At 36.7% G+C, this 18,608-nt stretch overlaps 3 protein-coding genes across 6 annotated transcripts in view; all 3 read right to left on the minus strand.

Annotated features, from left to right (window-relative positions):
- LOC110769615 (uncharacterized) overlaps positions 1 to 4,805 on the minus strand; it is a 94,346-nt gene extending 89,541 nt beyond the window's left edge. Inside the window, exons 1-2 of one of the 3 annotated variants that reach the window (XR_002528606.2) lie at positions 4,270 to 4,805; positions 3,958 to 4,160 (exon numbers count right to left, since the gene is read on the minus strand). Coding sequence is in view for 1 of the 3 variants with exons in the window: in XM_021973634.2 (XP_021829326.2) it covers positions 4,270 to 4,276 (7 nt within the window). In the remaining 2 variants the exon portion in view is untranslated. Of the gene's footprint in view, positions 1 to 3,957; positions 4,161 to 4,269 lie in introns of those variants that run through there. The other 2 variants (XR_015832880.1, XM_021973634.2) reach the window with 2 other exon arrangements.
- Positions 4,806 to 9,309: 4,504 nt separating this feature from the next.
- LOC110769612 (protein WHAT'S THIS FACTOR 9, mitochondrial-like) lies at positions 9,310 to 12,335 on the minus strand. Of its 2 annotated transcripts, none has more exons than XM_088247530.1 (2): positions 12,044 to 12,335; positions 9,310 to 11,419 (listed from the first exon to the last, which is right to left on the minus strand). In XM_088247530.1, exon 2 carries the CDS (start codon positions 11,315 to 11,317, stop codon positions 10,037 to 10,039), a length of 1,281 nt encoding a protein of 426 aa, XP_088103656.1. In that variant the 5' UTR covers positions 11,318 to 11,419; positions 12,044 to 12,335; the 3' UTR covers positions 9,310 to 10,036. The 2 variants fall into 2 exon arrangements, with proteins under 2 accessions (XP_088103656.1, XP_088103655.1); XM_088247529.1 differs by having other exon boundaries at positions 11,988 to 12,335.
- Positions 12,336 to 15,493: 3,158 nt separating this feature from the next.
- Positions 15,494 to 18,025, minus strand: LOC110769613 (uncharacterized). The gene is made up of 3 exons (XM_021973630.2): positions 17,811 to 18,025; positions 17,163 to 17,300; positions 15,494 to 16,007 (listed from the first exon to the last, which is right to left on the minus strand). Exons 1-3 carry the CDS (start codon positions 17,937 to 17,939, stop codon positions 15,813 to 15,815), a joined length of 462 nt encoding a protein of 153 aa, XP_021829322.1. The 5' UTR covers positions 17,940 to 18,025; the 3' UTR covers positions 15,494 to 15,812.
- Between the last annotated feature and the right edge of the window lie 583 nt (positions 18,026 to 18,608).

Raw genomic sequence — 18,608 nt, forward strand, 5'->3', positions numbered from 1 at the left:
TAAATGAGGATAATATGGTAAATTCACACTTTTTCATATTTAAAAAATTTAAAATTAAAAGAAAAATCAGATAATGGCCTATTTTTATGGAACACAACTACCCATTATATGTTTTAATTCTAAAATAAATTTTAATTTTTTTAAAATAAAAAGCCTCTCGCAGGCACGGAAGTGCGTGCGGAGAGGCTGGTATTTAATAAAATAAAATAAAAGAAACACAAACTAACAATATCCAAAAAGAAATTAAGCAAAATCAAAATTAGGCAAACCAAATCAATCCTAATCACACAAAGAATGATAAATACACGGGCACTATCCTACCAGGTGAAAAGAAATCGAAGGTAAAATAGTTTGCCAAAGCAATTACCAATGGAACGAAGCTTCAAATAAGTTGATTTTTAAAGTTAATCTTTGTTATATATCTGAAATAATCATGATGGATAGTGTAGTCAAAAGGTACTCCGTGTGGAAAAAATATCATCATTGAACTTTTGTTTTGATCAGATGCAGGACAAAAGAGGGCCACTCTTGTCCATGTCTTGTGGAAAAATTCTACAATACATTGTACATCAAATTTGGAAAGCAGCAATTTGAATAATCACCAGTGTTGACTGGTGGTCAACGTAAAACATTGATCCTAGAGGGGGTGCAAAGTTACATGGATCAAAATGAAAATAAAGATTGGGATATGAAAGAACACAAAGTGAAGTTGATCAATATGCTTTGATTCATCTTCTCAGCCCCCGTCCTCCTTCATAATTCATATGGGTCTTCTATTTATAGGCGCATGGTGAAGGTGGTCTGCATGGGCTGGGGAGGCACAGCCCACTAGGCTGAAAGCGTGGCTTCTGGTAATCCGTCGCTTCCGAGCAGGGGCCCAATCAGAGATTAATACCTGGATAGTCATGAATGCTTTATGCGGTTTCCTAAGGCGACGATACTCTGAACAGTCGCTACCTCCATCTTGCCATGGGTGAGGCCCAATGGCATCTCCTCTCGTAAAGACATGTCTTGTCCTAGAAGTGGCCCAATGGTGATCAGATATGTGGACGTCTTCAATCATTTGCGGCTTTCCAAGGTATGCAGGAAGATTTTTTATTGACACATCATCTTTAAAACAAAAAACAAACGTGCTCATAATTAAAAAGAAAAAAGGAAAATGCTAGAGGCACCAACTTGCTCACCAACTCTCTAATAGAGCGTGGGACCCGTTGTATTGGCTGGCTCCACCTCTATTAGAGAGTTGATGAGCAAGTTGGTGCATCTAGCACCACCCAAGAAAAAAACCCCTAACTAAACTAACGTGAACCTTAAAGACGGCAGTATCTCTTCTTCATTTTCTTTTTAAACGCCTCTGCAACCTTTTTCCTATAAAAAAAATGACTCTGAGATTGAGAATGGAGTATGAATTCTAAAATCTGATAAATGAAAATATAGAGAAGATCTGGTATGAGAGGTATGAGCTGAGCCTTTGGTTTTATAGAAAGATTTAGGTAGATAGAGATGACACGTGGCATGATTTTAGAGGGTGAAAATCTTATTTGAAAGTTGAAATTTATCTGAAATTTGAAATCGAAAATCTTATCTGAAAAATTCATTCGAGTTATGAGATATGAATTTTATAATAAACCCGAAAATCTAATCCAAAAATATTATCCAAATTAATTGTTTAGGTATTAAAAAAAACGAAAAATGAATAGTATTTGCCCTTTGTCATGGCAACTGATGAAAACACACATCGCTTTTTGTAAAGGCAGCCACTATTTACGTGAATAGTATCTGCCCTAGTCCCCCAAGGCACAAAAGCAACCAGTTAGCTTCTGATCAAGAATGGGCGCCAGATTATGACCAAATATGAAAGAACACTCTCTTTGTTTTCAATTTCAATTAATAGTCCCCACCCCTCTCTCTCTCTCTCTCATGATGAAGATGGGACACGGAGCATCAAATGATGCTTTTGAGAGGAAAAAGATGAGTTTTTAATCAAAAATAGCCAAAATTTACCCCATACTTTCATAAATGTCAATTTTTATAAAAACTTTCAAAATAGCAAAAAACTCACCTAAAAATACTCAAACACCCTCAGAAGTAAAAACCCACGAAAACCTAAAAAGAAAATTTGCAACCTCTGTTTTCAATTTGATTTTAAACATAAAAACAAAGGTACTACGCGTACTGCATCCACCCAACAATTAGTTGAAGCAAAGCTTTTGTTCTATGATCTCCTTCATCTCCATTATCTAATTACTTAATTATCTCTAATAAGTCATATATATGTATTATATATTTAACAAGGCACTCATACTTATTGATCCATCTCCGCAATGTAGAAGTTCATATTGGAATCTAATTAGCAACTTTGAAGCCCATATATGGCTGACAAAGAGTTGTGCGTCGCCTCCAATTGTGATAGCATCAGCATGGTTGACGACAACAGATACTACCAAAGCTTCGAGCCCAGTAACAGAGACAACATATACTAACCATTCATATTGTGGAAATTTGATAGGAGAAACACTTTGTAGAAGGTTTCTTGTATATATCATAACACACTTTACAAAGACTTAAACATATATATACACAAGGAAAGAAGAAACAGGCTTCAATCTCTGGGTGCATTTTTGCTCACCACTTTAACCATAGGTGTACCCTCACCACCATCATCAATGCTTGACACGTGTCCATAGACATAACCATAGTTCCATAAATATAAAGCAAAAGTTAACTATGGTTATATCTATGGACACGTGTCAAGTATTGATGATGGTGGTGAGGGTACACCTATGATTAAAGTGGTGAGCAAAAATGCTCCCTTCAATCTCTCCTTGAATCACGCCTAATCTATTGATAATAACAAGGAAGACAGCTAACACAGCTTCTCTTAATTTAGGGACTGATCACAGTTACCAACAGAGATAGCAGCCGTGCACAACAACAAGGTATATACACTACACCAGTACACCAAGTTATACACCGGGTAAGAGTCCTTACCCGATGTGACTTCCAATACAAATGAAAACAGAGATTGCATGTTTCCATGTTTTGCTTTTTTAGGTTTTTGTGGATTTTAGTTTTGAGGGCATTTGAGTATTTTTAGGTGAGTTTTTTGCTATTTTTGAAAGGTTTTATAAAAACTGACATTTATGAAAATATGGGGTAAATTTTGGCTATTTTTGATAAAAACTCAAAAAAGATCTGGGACAATCCAAAAGCCTCCAAGGCTGGAACAAAACTTTCATCATCACACTCATTACTCTATTGGCACAACTCTAGCTCAGTCCAAACTCGAAAATTTAGGGTTGGGTCAGCCTAGCCCAGCGCAATGATGAACCCTATCTGTTATAAGATGGGTCTCCAAATGAACCTGAACAACTACACAAGGAGATGACAACAAGAAGACCTATTCGTCCCTCTACAAATGAAAATGATGCTAAAATTACGCATCCACTACCAAGAACCACTGAAAATACTAATGGAAGCATGGAAACCTCAGCATTAATATAATATATTGATGGCATGTAGAAGAAGAAGAAGAAAAGAAATACATAAATATAAGAGAAATAACATTCAGATTCAGAGAAAAGTTCGAGTGTAGGAGCTCTGGTGGCCATAAATTTCCAAACCATACATCTCTTGTTTTTTTTCTTCTTGGAAATTCAAGCCTATTAATTCAACAGCCCCTTTCCTTTTTATCTTATTTATATTTCCTTCTTGTTGTTCGTACCGCTAGCTTCGCTATATATATAATATATAGCAAAAGCTAGAATAATAAGCCCACCAAGAAAAAATGATAAGTTGGACATGGAGTAGTTGTTGCCAAAATTGCCGATCCCAACCCGCTGGCCTTTGTCTGAATGGATTCTATTGCCCTCAATGTTGTAGTTTCGACCCCTCCTTGCTTCAAGACCATCAATACAGCCTGCACGATATTCGTTGTCGAAGTTGAAAACCCCAACGTCTGTGCCTTCAGATGAGCTGATTTCATTCCTATGAATCTTCCGGGTCTCACTATTTTCGTTTTGCGGAAGCTCTTGTTCATTTCTTTCTTCAGAATTCTCCTGGTTGCTCTTGTTCAGTTGTTCAGCTTCAGTTCGAGATCCATCTTATATATATGCAAAAGAATCTTCAAATAAGTAGACTTTGGGGAAATACTCCAAAATCTTTCAATAAATGTAAGTTAATATTGTAAAATAATTACATAAATTCCTTAGGCATACACAAATAGAATCACATCAAGGAGAAGATCTTGAATCAAATAAATTTACATACCTGCCATTGATGAAAGCTGAAAAGAAAGTTTTTTTTATCCTCTGTAGAGTTCTTATGTTCAACTAGAGCTGAGCTTTCGGTGGAGAGATTTCTGGCACCGGAGCTGAACCACCAACTCCGGTTAACCGGTCAAACGGTTTGGTTTTCTCGATTTTGGTGATTAACCGGTAGCTGCGAAGGAACTGAGATGGAGGTTGCGAGAGAACTGAGACGGAGCCTACGGGATCTGGGCTCGATGACTTCAGTGTTTACAAAGGGAGGAAGAAGAAAATGGAAAAGCTGTGACAGAATAGAAACAGAGGGAGGAAGAAGAAAGAAGAGAAAGAAAGGGAAAAAGAAGAAGTCGTCCAAAAAGAGAGAGAGAGAGAGAAGTGGTGCGGAAAAAAAAAAACAGAGATCCCAACATTTTTTTTATAATATTTATTCTACTAAAAAGTGGTTAAATAAACTTATTACATCACTATTTACAAAGAAACTTGCTTGCTCTAGTGGAGGCTGGAATACCCAGCAATAAAGTGGGGGAGGGGTTCAAAACCCACTCTGTGATCAAAAAATTATAAGTCATATGATATATATACCATCGTATTCGTATTGATTTAAACTTTAAAAAAAAACATGTTAATTACTACTTATTAAAATTAGAGAAGAACTAGAATAAGCGGGAAGTTAAAGAATCTACAAGACCATGGATAAGGTAATAACATATGGTAGTAGTCTATGGACAAGGTATTACGGATGGTTCTTTTAAGTTTGGACAGCTGAAGGTTACTAGAAAACATATATTTGTTCTTGACATATAATAGTCGTAAATGATACTATTCTGCATTTTGACTTTATTCATAAGCATTTTTTTTTTTATACAAATGATATTCTACTTTAATCTAATTTAAACTATGGAGATGGGGATTCAAACTCTCGGGTGCAGAGTGGGGAGCACATCCGCTCTAACCAACTTGGCTAAGTCCATGTCTGCGAGAAAATACACCACTTTAAACCATCTACTACTTAGAGCATCCACAATGGGAGGATGTATATGGGGGTGTATGTTAAACATACACCCCTTGTCATTGGAATCGTCTCCAATGGGGAGATGTAAAGAGTTGTAAATATACATCACCACCATGGAGATGTAAAATAAAATGTACATTTACATCTATTTTTACATCTTTTGCAGGCGGGACCCACCCGAGAAAAGAGAAGAAAAATGAAGAAAAGTCTGCATAAAAGGCTGGGACCCGCCGGCTACAGTAATTGCTGGAAAAAAAAATTCACATGCGGGGCAATTTTTTGGTTGTCATGTTCCCCCCCCCCAACGGCTAGTTTGCAACAGCCAATTGAATTTGCAGCAGCCAGCAGCTTTTTTTTTTTTATGAAGAATTAAGCAGCAGCTTTTTTTTTATTTATGAAGAATCTAACCAGGCAGCAGCTTTTTTTTATTTATAAAGAATCAGCAGCTTTTTTTATTATGAAGAATCAGCAGCTTCTCCGAATTTAAATATTTTTAGATCTATTTGTTTGAAAAAATAAAATTAACCTAATGCAAAAAAAAATTAATTTTATAAAGTAAACAAAAATACAAATTTAACACAAAAACGAATTAAGATAAACAAAACAATTATACATCTTAGATTTACATCTTTTCCCATTGGAGCAAAAAACGTATTTACACTCTCCGGATAATTAAAGGGGATGTAAAAGTGGCTTTACACCCACCCCCTATGGATGCTCTTAACTGAGGCAAAATCCCACTCAAATGATAAAGCTATGCTTCTTTATTTCCAAGTTCAACACTTAAACCTACTCCATGAGATTGGCACCAAATAAAAAGACCCAAAAAAAAAGGCTTTCATTCTCTCCAAGTTATTCATAATTAATGCAAATGATAGTGATTTAGGGGATCTTTGGGGTACTTTCCTACTATTTGGCTTTTAATTCTTTGTGTCTTGGGTTTATTAGGGAATAAATATTGGTGGTCCTCTCATGTGCAAGTTTTGTGTCCACATTGACTCTACTCTTATTTTTTTCTTCTAACCAAAGTATATCTGTATTGAATTTGGTTTCAGATGATGATCACTTTACTATATATCGAATTCAACTATGGAGAAAGGTTTGGGGCTCGATCCACGTATTATATTTGTGGTAGGGGTGATTTCTTTGACCATGTAGATGTAGATGGTCTTTGGTTTGAACACTGACATTGATATCTTTCTCATTCCAAACATGCCTATGGCACTTTCCTCCTCGGCCATGTTTAGTTCACATAAAGGAATGGATGGAAACTCAATTTTTCATGTCTTTTTTTAGAGATGAAAAATAGAAGATTCATTTTCCATGTTTGGTAACAGTGGAAAAGTAACTAGAAAATATCGTGTTAATTCTTTTTTCATGTTATAATATGAGTGAACGACATTGTTGATGTTTCCCCTTTTAGGAAATAGTATCAATAAATATCCACTTATATTATATTATAACATGTAGACAAGCTATAACACGTGATTGTACTACGGTACTACACTACAATTTTGTATAGTAGGTTATTCATAGTTTGTTATACAGTTGCTTGTCATCTATTCACGGTGGAGTATACCTACTAGGGAGACTTTATTTTTTTGAAATATCGTTTGAGACATCTAAAAATTGTATAGTAGGATATTCACAAACTATTGTTTTTTATAGAGTTGCTTGTCATCCATTCACATTCGCCTAATGTTTTTTCATCACACTTAGATGTCTCGATAGTTTACGATTTGTCAAAAAAATTTAAAGAATAATCTATGAATGAAGACTTGAAAAATATACAATTCGACTCCTTGAAATAAAATGCAGAATAGGCCCACAAAGTGTCCCTTGAATGAGCTTATTTATATCATCAATAAATTGGCAGGATAGGAAATCACAAAATAGGAAAATATAAACAAAATCAACTAACAGCTATTAATCAGCCAGCAACACACTAATTTTCAGCTAGCTTTACACGCTACCAAAAGGAAATCAAGACAACCCAGAAAAACCACTCAAGAGAAGGCAATAGCTTATTTGTAGTTTAGAAAGATAGTCCTCTATTTGTAGTTTAGAAGATACTTAATAAATATAGTTAACATCATCAGGAAGAGAAAGTACATGCAACTTGAGTTAAAATCTAACATGCTAGATTGCGTCTCAATATGAGCTAAATTACCAAAGAGCTATGAGTGAGGATATATTTGGAATTACAATGAAGAATTGATTAAAACAGAGCCTTTAATGTAGATCGACTGTATCTATAACTTATCCAAAATCAAACAGGTTGTTAACATTTTACAGCAGAATTTGGAGTTCAGCCAGGCAATAAACAAAGGGGGAATAACAGTGAACAAAACCCAGTTCTTGCATAGGACTTTCATACAGCAGTCTTGAATGCCACTATCTTAGCAAAGCAATGAGAATCAAAGCTTCAGTGAAAGCAACTTCTATCTAAAATTAAAATCCGTAGTTTGAGTTCTGAGAAGGCCCATCCACTTCTAATAGTACTTTTCGCTCTTGAATTACCAGTTGCAAACCTCTTACATGGCCTTCTACGCCTAGTTTGTAATTATACCACAACTGAAACAGATTCCTATGGTTTCCTCAGGTCTGAAACAAATTAACAAACAAAAATAATTAACAGATAGCTTTCCGCAATGTTGTACTTGGAAAATGATGAAAATGACATTGTTCTGGAACAGAACCTGAGCTAGACACTATACCAAACATGTTATCAGCAGAGCCATTTAAACTATAACCAATAGAAAATTTCAATTTAAATCGTACCTTGCCAATGAACTTCGCATTATGGTGAGCAAGAAGACAACGGGTCCCATTTCAGTGAAATTGTGGAATGACTGAATGCTGGTATATAACAAACCAGGTTGAAACTATACATCTGTCCTAAAGGGAGCACACAGTTTAGTGTAACTATCAACTACTATGTTCTGCACAGTACTCTCCTTGTGATTGAAAATAAACCAAAAAAACCTGTCAGCCAGACCGAAAAAAAAAAAAGGTTCATGGCAACACGAAAATGGCATCATGGTCCTTCTCTCTCCATGAATTTTTTATGGAGGATTATAATCACTTCTCCAAATCTAATGTTAAGCTAGCACAAAATTTTGCATTCTGCAGTAAATGTCTAATCGAATAACAACTATCTGAAGAGTTTACGACAGCACCACACAGGACAATGACATTGAATTAAACTAAATTTCCGATTCCAAGGCATGTAGTAGATTTTAGCCTACACTTGATAGGATACGAATTTGCAGAGTGCATATGAAGTATAATCAATCTATATCTTCAAAACCTTAAAGAACCGAAGCATGATAATCAACCATTTATTTATACTTTAGCAGTAACTCCTATTAAAATCAATTCTCTCAATCTTGAAAAGAAAAATGATAGCTTTGCTCTTTTTTCAATACAGTAGAGCATAAAAATGGAATATAAACAGCTATCAGGAAACAAAAATAGTGGAAATCACCAGTGCATATATAACTGATTTCCCCAGCATTTAAGTTATCAACATTATTTTCTGCCATGGCAGTAATGAGTGCATGCATAAATCCTTTCTTTAGAGGCTCTATAGGCACTAATGAATTGGTATGTCTTGATTTCAATTTTCACATGGTGGTGGCACTTGAAGTAATGACCAGGAAAATCAAAATTAGATGCAGGTGCTTTACATTTCTAATGACTACCAATACAGCAGAAGACCACCGGCTAGACAAAATAAGAAATATCTGGACCGCAAAAACAGACAGAGTATAATCATATCAGTTCAAAACTAGTGTACAAAGTAATTAAATAACTCGTATTTTTACCATAAAGAGAATCATTCATAAAAAGATCAAATAAGCCTAGCCTAAAGGAGAACGAATAAGTGGGCATATTTTGCATATGTATAGCTATTAAAGCATAGCAAGAATGCTGCAGAAATGATACCACGTTAGCAAAAGAAGATAAAAGGAAAAGCATGCAGCCAAACATAATATGAGAGTTAAAGGATGAATGGCAGAAAGGATACAATTCAAGAGGGATGTTACTGCTGTCTCCAACATTCCATGGTCATGTTAAACATGATATTTTTTACAAAAATAAAATAAAAATCAACTTGGTGTGGCAGCAAAGAGAAAAGAAATAATAATGGAAAATATAACCACTGTAAAACCAAATCCCATATATTATACCTCTAACCTCACTTTCACACATCTCATACAAATCCTTAATCACTCATTCAACTCTTGACTACCCTAAGCTGTTGTAAGAAGACCTTAAATATACCGTGTTGTTGTTGCTTCTTGGCCAATATCCACTTCACAGAAATACTATTTCGAACGATCACACAACTTTCTTGTTCAATTCAAATTTCTTCATTTCTAATTAAGTGTTGATTTGTCTCTCAGGTCTGGTTTGTTGGGCCCTTGAAAACAGGGATAAGGCTAGAAGATTTGATGGTGATCTTCCTTTTACTTTTACTCACATCTGCTACCAGTATTACCAAACTCATCTTCAATCCCACCAATGGTATTATCAACCAACTACACCACCATCCTCATCCTCATCCTCTTACTCATCAACCTAATTGTGATCTTCATAATTCGGTTTCAGAATCAACTGTACAATTACGTTCTTTGTACATTCAACTAAACCATAGAATCCACCGCTACCCATCTTCTCAGCTTGCTGATGATCATGAGATTAATCCAAGATATGGTGTCCAGAAGATATTAGTCCTCTCTGGACCCAACCCTCTTCACAACTGAATCCTAGGTTCGTCTGGTTCATCAGAGTCGTACTCATAAAACAAATTGTTAACTGACTCCTCTTCGGAACTGGATTGGTTATTACCAATATCATCAACATATGGATCCACTTCTACACCATCACCTTTACTCTTCTTGTATAAACCTTTGCTCCTATCCAGGAGCCCTTTTCTCAACAGCCTTGCAAATCTTTCCCTCAAATCTACAGTGGGGTGTTTTTGCAAGAGTTGTTGATGGTCATAGGCTTCCCTTAGAATGACAGTTTGAGTGGCACACTTTTTTGAAATGTAGAAAATTCCTGGATGGCGCTCAAACACTTTAGTGAACTTCTGGGGTAGGGCCAAAGGTTTACGAAGGTTGCTCACATTCTTACGCTCAGTTTTCTTGTGTATAGTTAGTTGAAGAAGCTCATGAAAAACCCCTACAATCCTCTTCTCTGATACATCTGTACGAGGATCTAAATGAGAGGCATCAGAGTACGGCGAAGTATAAGGGAGGGTCTGCCACTCTTTCAACCACTCCATGCATTTTCTCTTCAATCCAAAACCCCTCGTAAATCCAACAGGAAAAGCTAAACAGCCACTTCTTGCATCTTCTTCCTTCTGTTGTCTAGCAGAATTCTTTTGCAATTGGGAGACAGCAAGGTCCTCATCCCAGGATAAGAGCTTCAAGCCAACACGGTCATCGGGTAGGCGGATGAAAGAGAATAGGTCAGGGTGATGTGGAATGACTGAGTGCTGGTAATCATATGGCAAGCCCAGGTCCCATTTCAGTTGGTCGAGGGTTTGTAAAGGAAGGGTCCAACCCTGGGTAAGCATGAGCAGTTTTTGAAGCCTATTAATGAGATCCATCTGATTCTGCTGAAGGACATTGAGTTCCTCATGGTAGAGTTGTATAGCTTCAGGAGTCAAGCTAAAGCATGGGACACGAGCACCTCCACTCCAAAATGTGTGGGACTCAACAAAAACAGAAGGAAATTTCCTAATAAAAGTAGAGAGCTTCAGATCACAAGGAAGACTGAGTTGTCCACGATGGCAAGAGAGACGGTATATGGGGAGGCAGCACTGAGGTGAGGATGAGATAATGGAAACAAGAATACAGGCAGCTTTGAGATCCCTCTCAGCAGTCACAACAGCATCCAATCCCCTATCTTTCACCCATTTCAACTTCACATTCACAAGACCACACTTGTGCTGGTAATTAAATCCGTGCTGACACCCGCGGAGGAAACCAAACCCACCAACTTTAACAAATAGAAAAAACCGGACCATGATCCTTCTTGGTAAATATAGATGAGAGCAGCATTCTTACATTTCATTACATTGTGTGTTTTGGTAGCCTAAAGGGCAAGACTTTGTGGCCAAACAGTACAACTGCAAAAGGAAAAATCAACACTTGAATAAACAACAAAACATTCCCACAAAACAACTATTGTCATTGTCATATGAGAAGAAAGGAAGCCATCAAATACATGAACTTAATGAAGTAAGTAATTCTGGGACCGGGGAATGACAATTTCTTTCTTTTTTTTAATAAGAAATATTGATTTATGTCTAATGATGCCACAATTGGAACAGAATTCCATCTTTCCTCAGCCTTAAAAAAAACAAAGAAAAGAGAAACGACCTTAGCAATTAGCTTCCCGAATTATTTGCTTGAAAAACAACAAAAATGGCATTGCTCTAGAACACAATCTGAGCTAGACATTTTATCGAACATCTTACAGTCGAAAATGATATAAAGCTATAGTTATGCTGGTGCTGACTAAAAGGACGAAATACAACAGCAAACATTCAGGAAGAAATAGATTATACAACAATCAAATTATTAATCGACCCAACAGTTCACTACATACCAGATGAATTTTTATTTGTTGCCATTGCAAACGACAATCAAACCCAATAATAATGCATGAAAGACTAAGAAAAAGAAGAAACTAACCTTTGAAAGAAACCCGCAACAACCAGAGACAAAAAAAATTTGGAGAAGAAGACTACTTCTGAATGCATTCAATGTGACGGCTGCCATATGAACCCCCCACGCAACGCCTCCGAGTCCTGCTGGGCCGCCTACCAAGCCCTACCCTCCGAGTTCGTCCCCAATTTCGACATTTGCGCCTCCTGTGGCTTCAAGACCAGCTGGATCTCACGTCCCCAATAGCTTTGTTAAGCTTGATTTTGGTATGTGTCGGAGAAGTGATCGGGTATCGTTGGGAATGGTGGCTGGAAGGTGTGGGAGGAGGTGGAGGATGGTTTCGGCGGGTATCGTTGTTTTAATAATCTTTTTAAAAAGTTATTTTGTTATATGAAAAAAATATATATATCATATTTTATTATTTTATTGACACATTATCTCAAAAGTGGTCCCTCACTCGCCACATCATCAATTTAACACAAAATTAGATGATGGAATTAAAAATTTGATTAAATCTTGAAACATTCAGTTGTAAATTGATGAAATTGAAACTCCACACCAATTATTTTTTTTTCGATAATCCATGTTTCCATTTCCCCTATACCCACCCTCTTTATTTATTTATTTTTTTTACACGTGTTATTTTACTTAACAGAAAGTTTAGAAGCGCTTCTGGGTCATAAAAGCGCTTTCTAGAGAAGCACTCCCAAGTGCTTTTCTAGGAAGCACTGGGATTTTTTTATGAAAATTTAAGATTTTTCCAATGAAAGCGCTTTTATTATAAGCGCTTTTGAACAAAAGCACTTCCTAAAGAAGCAGTCCTAAACAAGCCCTTTGGGCTAGTTTGGTATTAATGTGATTTTTAAAAAAAAACTCTTTCTGCTGTGCTTTAAGTAGTCAAAGTGTTTAGTGAAGCTTTATCAGAAGTGCTTTTAGTGTATATAATTGTTGAGGCCCAAAAAATCAAGGGTTGGGCCCAAATAAATTCCCGACCCAGTGCGACAACTTATTAAGAAGAAACCCGATTCAGAGCATGCGGAATTCGTCATGCACGCTTTCACAAGCCACGATCACGTGCCATGCCAAATAAATATACAATTTATCATGCTAGGAATTAAAATGAGCCTATAAAAGGCATTGGCTCTACAAGCTCATGCTAATTATTTTGTCAAGCATTATGTCTCTTTTCAAAGACGACAAAATTCAAGCACGCCAAGCGACATGTCATGCCAAGCGAAAGATCATTATTTTATACCTAGCCACGCTACAAGCTTAAGTGGGCCCAAGCCACGCAAATGCTCAGGGCTTGCTGAGTGGGTTGTGGTATGGATGGTAACAAGCTTTCATAAGGCCCATTGATGAGCCGAGAAATTGAAGTTTGGGGTTTCTTGGGAGCCCAAAACTCAAGCCAATTTCTTGAGCCCAAATATGTGGGTAAGCATAAAAGAGAGAGAAAAGGAAGCCCAATACTCTAGAAAAATTAGCCCTTCACCTTAATAAAGTAGCCCATCACTTTAGGAAATTAGCTCATCCCCTTAATAGGCTAACCCATCACCTTAGAGAGGCCCAAGTAACCAAGAAAAATATCTGCCATCTCTCGAGCACTTAGCTGGAAACAAAAACAACAACAAAACCAAAGCTACCCATGTGAGTGGACTGCTGGGAGCCTCCAGCACATGGCCAAAGACAAATCCCAACACAAACCATCCAAAAAACCAAAGGATACTTGAGCAAAACACCATTCAGACCAGCGCCCTTACCAATTTCTTTCTCCCACCAGGTATGGCCATAGAAGAGGGAAGGAAAGAAGGTGAGATGATAACCAAAAATAGGAGTTCAATGCTGGAATAGCTGCAGGAAGGCTTTAGAGCTCCCAAAAACCTTGTCTTGGTGTGTTTGGACTGAGGAAAATTGCATAAAAGAGGATGAATCGAAAGGAGAGAAGGAAAAGGGAAGGGGAGACTTGGGAAAATTGGAGAAAAGCTTTTAGGGTTTCTTGGGAAGGGGGAGCTTCCATCGGCTATAAAAGGGAGTGTCTTCTACCCATTGAAAGGAACTCAATCGAAGGCAAGCAAACCAGACCCAGAGAGCAAGCATCATCTCTCACCTCTGGAACCCTTCAATTTCGAGCCACAACTCCCCATCTCCTCCAATTTTCTCTTCTGGCAAGCTTTTCCAGATCTTGACAGACTTTTCGTCAAGCTGCTGGAAATTACTTAAACCACCCATCGTTCCTCCTCATCTCTCTCCCCCCTTAGCCAACCTTCTTAGAATCACTTCCCTTTCCTTAGAACCCCTGTTCCTCATAGGAATTCACAGCCTTCTCTCTGTTTATGCTAAACTCATGCTTTTCTCTCTCTCAAATTGCTAAACTTGTGAAAGCTTAACTCCCATGCCACAAGCTCCTCATGCCAAGCCATTCCATTGCTAATTTGTCACGTTTATTTGGTTGATTGGTGAAAGAATTCAAGGTGTTTTCTAAGGTTGTCACTACTCCTTTCAAAACTCTCTTGGAGCCTGGTCTTTGAACTCAGAAACAAGGGCAACCTCCTCCGCTCATCCTTTACAGCATCCCAAGCCCATTCGTCTGGCTGCTGGAAGAAAAAGACCCCAACAATAATAACTAAAAAAGACATGATAATGAAATTGTTACTTTTTTTTCCTATTTTTGGCAAAAAGAAAACCAACTATACTTACAAATATATATATATATGCTTTTCCTTTTTTTTAAAAAAAAAAAAAAAACTATCTTATTCTACACGTTGCAAACAAAAACTATCTCATTTTCTAATCCAATCCACACAATAACGTTGTTGCCTCTTTTGCTGTCATTGCTATTTTGGTGTCCAACTCCAAACCGAACATGTTGTGTGATGTTTCTTCATTTGTACCATGTCCTTGTTTTCTACAGTATTCACTCTCTTCTCTTGTAGTGATTTTATTCATACTTACCTATGTGTTGCCTTATACTGGATATCTTTAAAGATCTTGCTCCCAGAAAGTCTTCACCAGCTTTTGTTTTGGATTGATACCAGTGTTGGTCATCCTGAGGACGAGCGTGAGGTTGCCTGAAGAGTTTGTGCTAGATTTAAGCAGTGGCTCTTCAACATCACACCAAGGATGGGATTGAAATGTTCTTGTTAATTTGTATGGTTTATTGTTTGCAAGAACCCTCTTCTGGGGCAGTGTTCTTCATGTATCTTTTGTATTGCCTCTGCAGTGTTTGGATCTGAATGAATCTGTTTATTTCTCTCAAAAAAAAAACCACATGATGTATCAGATACACAATTGTACACGTATTACAATGAGCGAATTCAACAAACCACGTCAGCATACCACATATTCGGAATTTTTTTTGGTTTAGCCCCCTTGTAAATAAAGAAATATAAAACAGAGCATGCCATGTCCAACTGGGAAATTTTAACGATATTGACATCCCTTGGAATCATTCCAACCAATTATCCCTTTAATACTGTAGTTAGTGGGTGATCATATTATAGTATTTTACGGGAATTTCAATTGCTAGAGGCATAAATTCACCAACATGGACACCAAAATTTTCTCATTTATGTTATACTGGTGACCTGGTCTTGCTTGCTTAAGAGAGTGCCAGCTTACTCTTACTTGTTACATAAATCAGCATGCAGAAAAACTAAATCAGTAATCTAGAGGTGCAAATGCGCTCTACCAAACCAATTTTGAGATGAACCGAGTTCCTAGTTATTTTCACTTCCCTTTACGCACATCGCATTTCATGATCGACAAGACGGGTCTCAAGGGTTGCCTCCCCATTACAAAAGATAAATTGCGAAAAAATTTGATATCCGTTATCAATTCTCACGGGCTGATACGTTAATTATTACTCACTGAACTGTTGATCGACAAGGAAGCCTTCAATGTTTCGGCAAGATGTGGCAGTGTCTTTATGCTATCTTGGGTTGCCTCTTCAACGCATGACTCCAAATTGTTCAGTGTATTTGTGGCCTTTTGTTGCTTAGCTACATCATGCTTGTCTTGACAGACCATCAGTGCCCTGCTCAACCTCTCCTGCATCCAACATAGAATTTTCATGAGCAAGAAGTAGTTTGCTAGAATGACAACCTGAAAACATACTTCAGTGTGCATAATTGTATCTGGTTTACGCATCACCAAGTATTAAGAAAAAAAAAATTGCAGCACAAATATTCAGGAAAATAAAGTGAACACAAATGTAGAAAAGCTTATGAGTGGATGTGAGATTATCATCATAATCACCTCTGAACTTTGAAATTAAAATTGATAATATTACACATGCTATGTAACAGATTACGTTCTCCACACACTCAGCAGCAGTATTAAGGGTCATAAAACTAAGGGCAAGATTGATAACTTAGTTCAGAGCTGAAAAAGAAAAACTTCTGTAATTGATGAGGGCATTGACAACATTTTAAATATTGCACTGAACTTTTTCATTGCACTTTCAGTGAATTTGATGACACTAAGAAATTCAGCACTAAACTAAAAAAATAACGAAAGAGTTCAATGACCTGCACCATGCTGATTGATAAATATCAAAGCATGCCTTTGAAAACACTGCTTATCACCCTGAAGAGTTAGTTATAGGGGGGGAAAGGTAGCTCTTTAGCCAATAATTAGATTAAGGATCCTCCTACTGTTTGTATAAAGATTCTCACAATCCTGATGTTGATTCATTGAAATATTTTCTTTAAGATTTTCACCCATAAAGTTCAGCAAATCTATGCTTTATAACTTTTACTTTTCTTACGCATTTTGTTTGATTTCCTAATTAGCTTTGAGATGCGGGTGAATGTAAGTAACATTTGCAATCTAGTAGTCGATATTTAAAGGTTTTATAAAGAAAGGAATACAGTACACTGTTGCTGGGACATCATTTCATAAAGTTTGTTTCTGCTTTTGCTTATATCAAGAGGATTGAGAAACAATAAGAACATATAGATGGGGTTGCATAAATAAAAAACAAACAAGATAATATCTCATTGAATCAGAAATCAAATCATAATGTTCCATGCACACTCACATGCACATAAATATACTCCTCTCCTTCAAATTCATTTATCCGTCAAGTATCATCCTAAGATCTTAGACAGAGACCTCCTATAGCATGCATTACTTCAAAACATAATAAGCTAGAAAATGGAAGGAGTTTCACCACTGAGAGATGCAGGAAAAAAATGTACTTACTTGAAACTTGGCCATCTCACCCTCAACTCTCTGTTGAGCAGTCACAACAGGAACACTGCAATTTTCGACACAATTGCTAATCTCTTGTTGACTTCTTCTCCTATCAAAACACTCATATGCGCATTTGAAGTAGGCTTGCTGCAAAAATTCATCAACTAAAATGTGAGTGGAAAAATAGTACCAGTGATCACAGAGGCAATGTATCACCAAGTTCGCATCCCAAGTCTTAGCAGAAAATCAGCAAACCATATTAATGCTTAGTATATTATAAACTAAGAATCAAATATTGGGTTTCTTTGATTCAGCTTTTGATATTTGGATACAACAAAGAGTGATAAAATCTAATAAAATTAAAAGAAGAAAAAAAAAAAGGAAGCCCCAGACCGCAAACTTGAATGATTTTCTGTTTCCTCTAGCATCAGTAATCAAATTAGCAAACTGAATCTATTAATTTTCCTACTATGTTTTCTCAGCAACCAAACGCAGCTCAATAACAAAACCATAACCATCTTTTTAGTGTTACCAGAAAGCTGATAATGGAGTAATAACGTCGAATCCATAACATATAAAGGACACTTTTATAATAAAATCCATCGAAAAACCAATATAAAAAAAAACAAAGATTACATGCTCATCAAATATATATACCTGAAGGGTGAAATTGACATGGTCTTGGACGGGAGAGAGATGGGTTTGGGCAGCAAGATTTACTTGGTTTAGCTTTTGTTTTATTCTTTCTGATACCAATTGTTCTTCCATTGCTGCTATGTGATTCATCTTCTCTCTGAATTCGGGGCTTTGGTTGTGAGCTGTGAGAGCGTTGTATTTAGGGTTTTGGGTTTTGGGTTTGGGTGGTTATATATAAACGTAAACAAAATTGGGGGGTTGTATATATTAATATTTTTTTTACTATGTAAAACATAAGTGCGTCTCCGTTTTAGCCGGTAAATCCACGGTGGAGGGCTGAATAGAATCCCTGAAACTATAGTCAAATTCTACATCCCTCCAGCAAGTCAAAGTGGCTCACATTGCTCCTTGACCAAGTTTGCCCATACCATCATCTTTATCCATAATTCCGTTAATTTTAATAACGTGGCAGGGTTAATATAGTAATTTACAGTAATTTCACAATAAAATTAATAATAAAAAAATTTACAACATAAAATCAATTATACAACAAAATAGAATAACATAAAATTGATCTCAGGTTTGTAGATCTCCAAATGGTGAGAAATCTCATCCTTCCCTTTGATCGATTTAGTCTCGCTCTAATTCATTGCTCTAATTGCTTGTGAGACTCGATCATGTGGTCAAGTTCATCCTTGCACCATTATGCCTTAGACAACTCAACCAAGCGAAATTCAATCATCAGCAAAATATTTTCATATATTAGAAAACAAGTCAAACGAAGTTAAAGTAAAAAATAGATGAAGATGAGCATAACGA

The sequence above is a fragment of the Prunus avium genome, chromosome 1 (genome assembly GCF_965620075.1).
Source record: "Prunus avium chromosome 1, drPruAviu1.hap1.1, whole genome shotgun sequence".
Lineage (NCBI taxonomy): Eukaryota > Viridiplantae > Streptophyta > Magnoliopsida > Rosales > Rosaceae > Prunus > Prunus avium.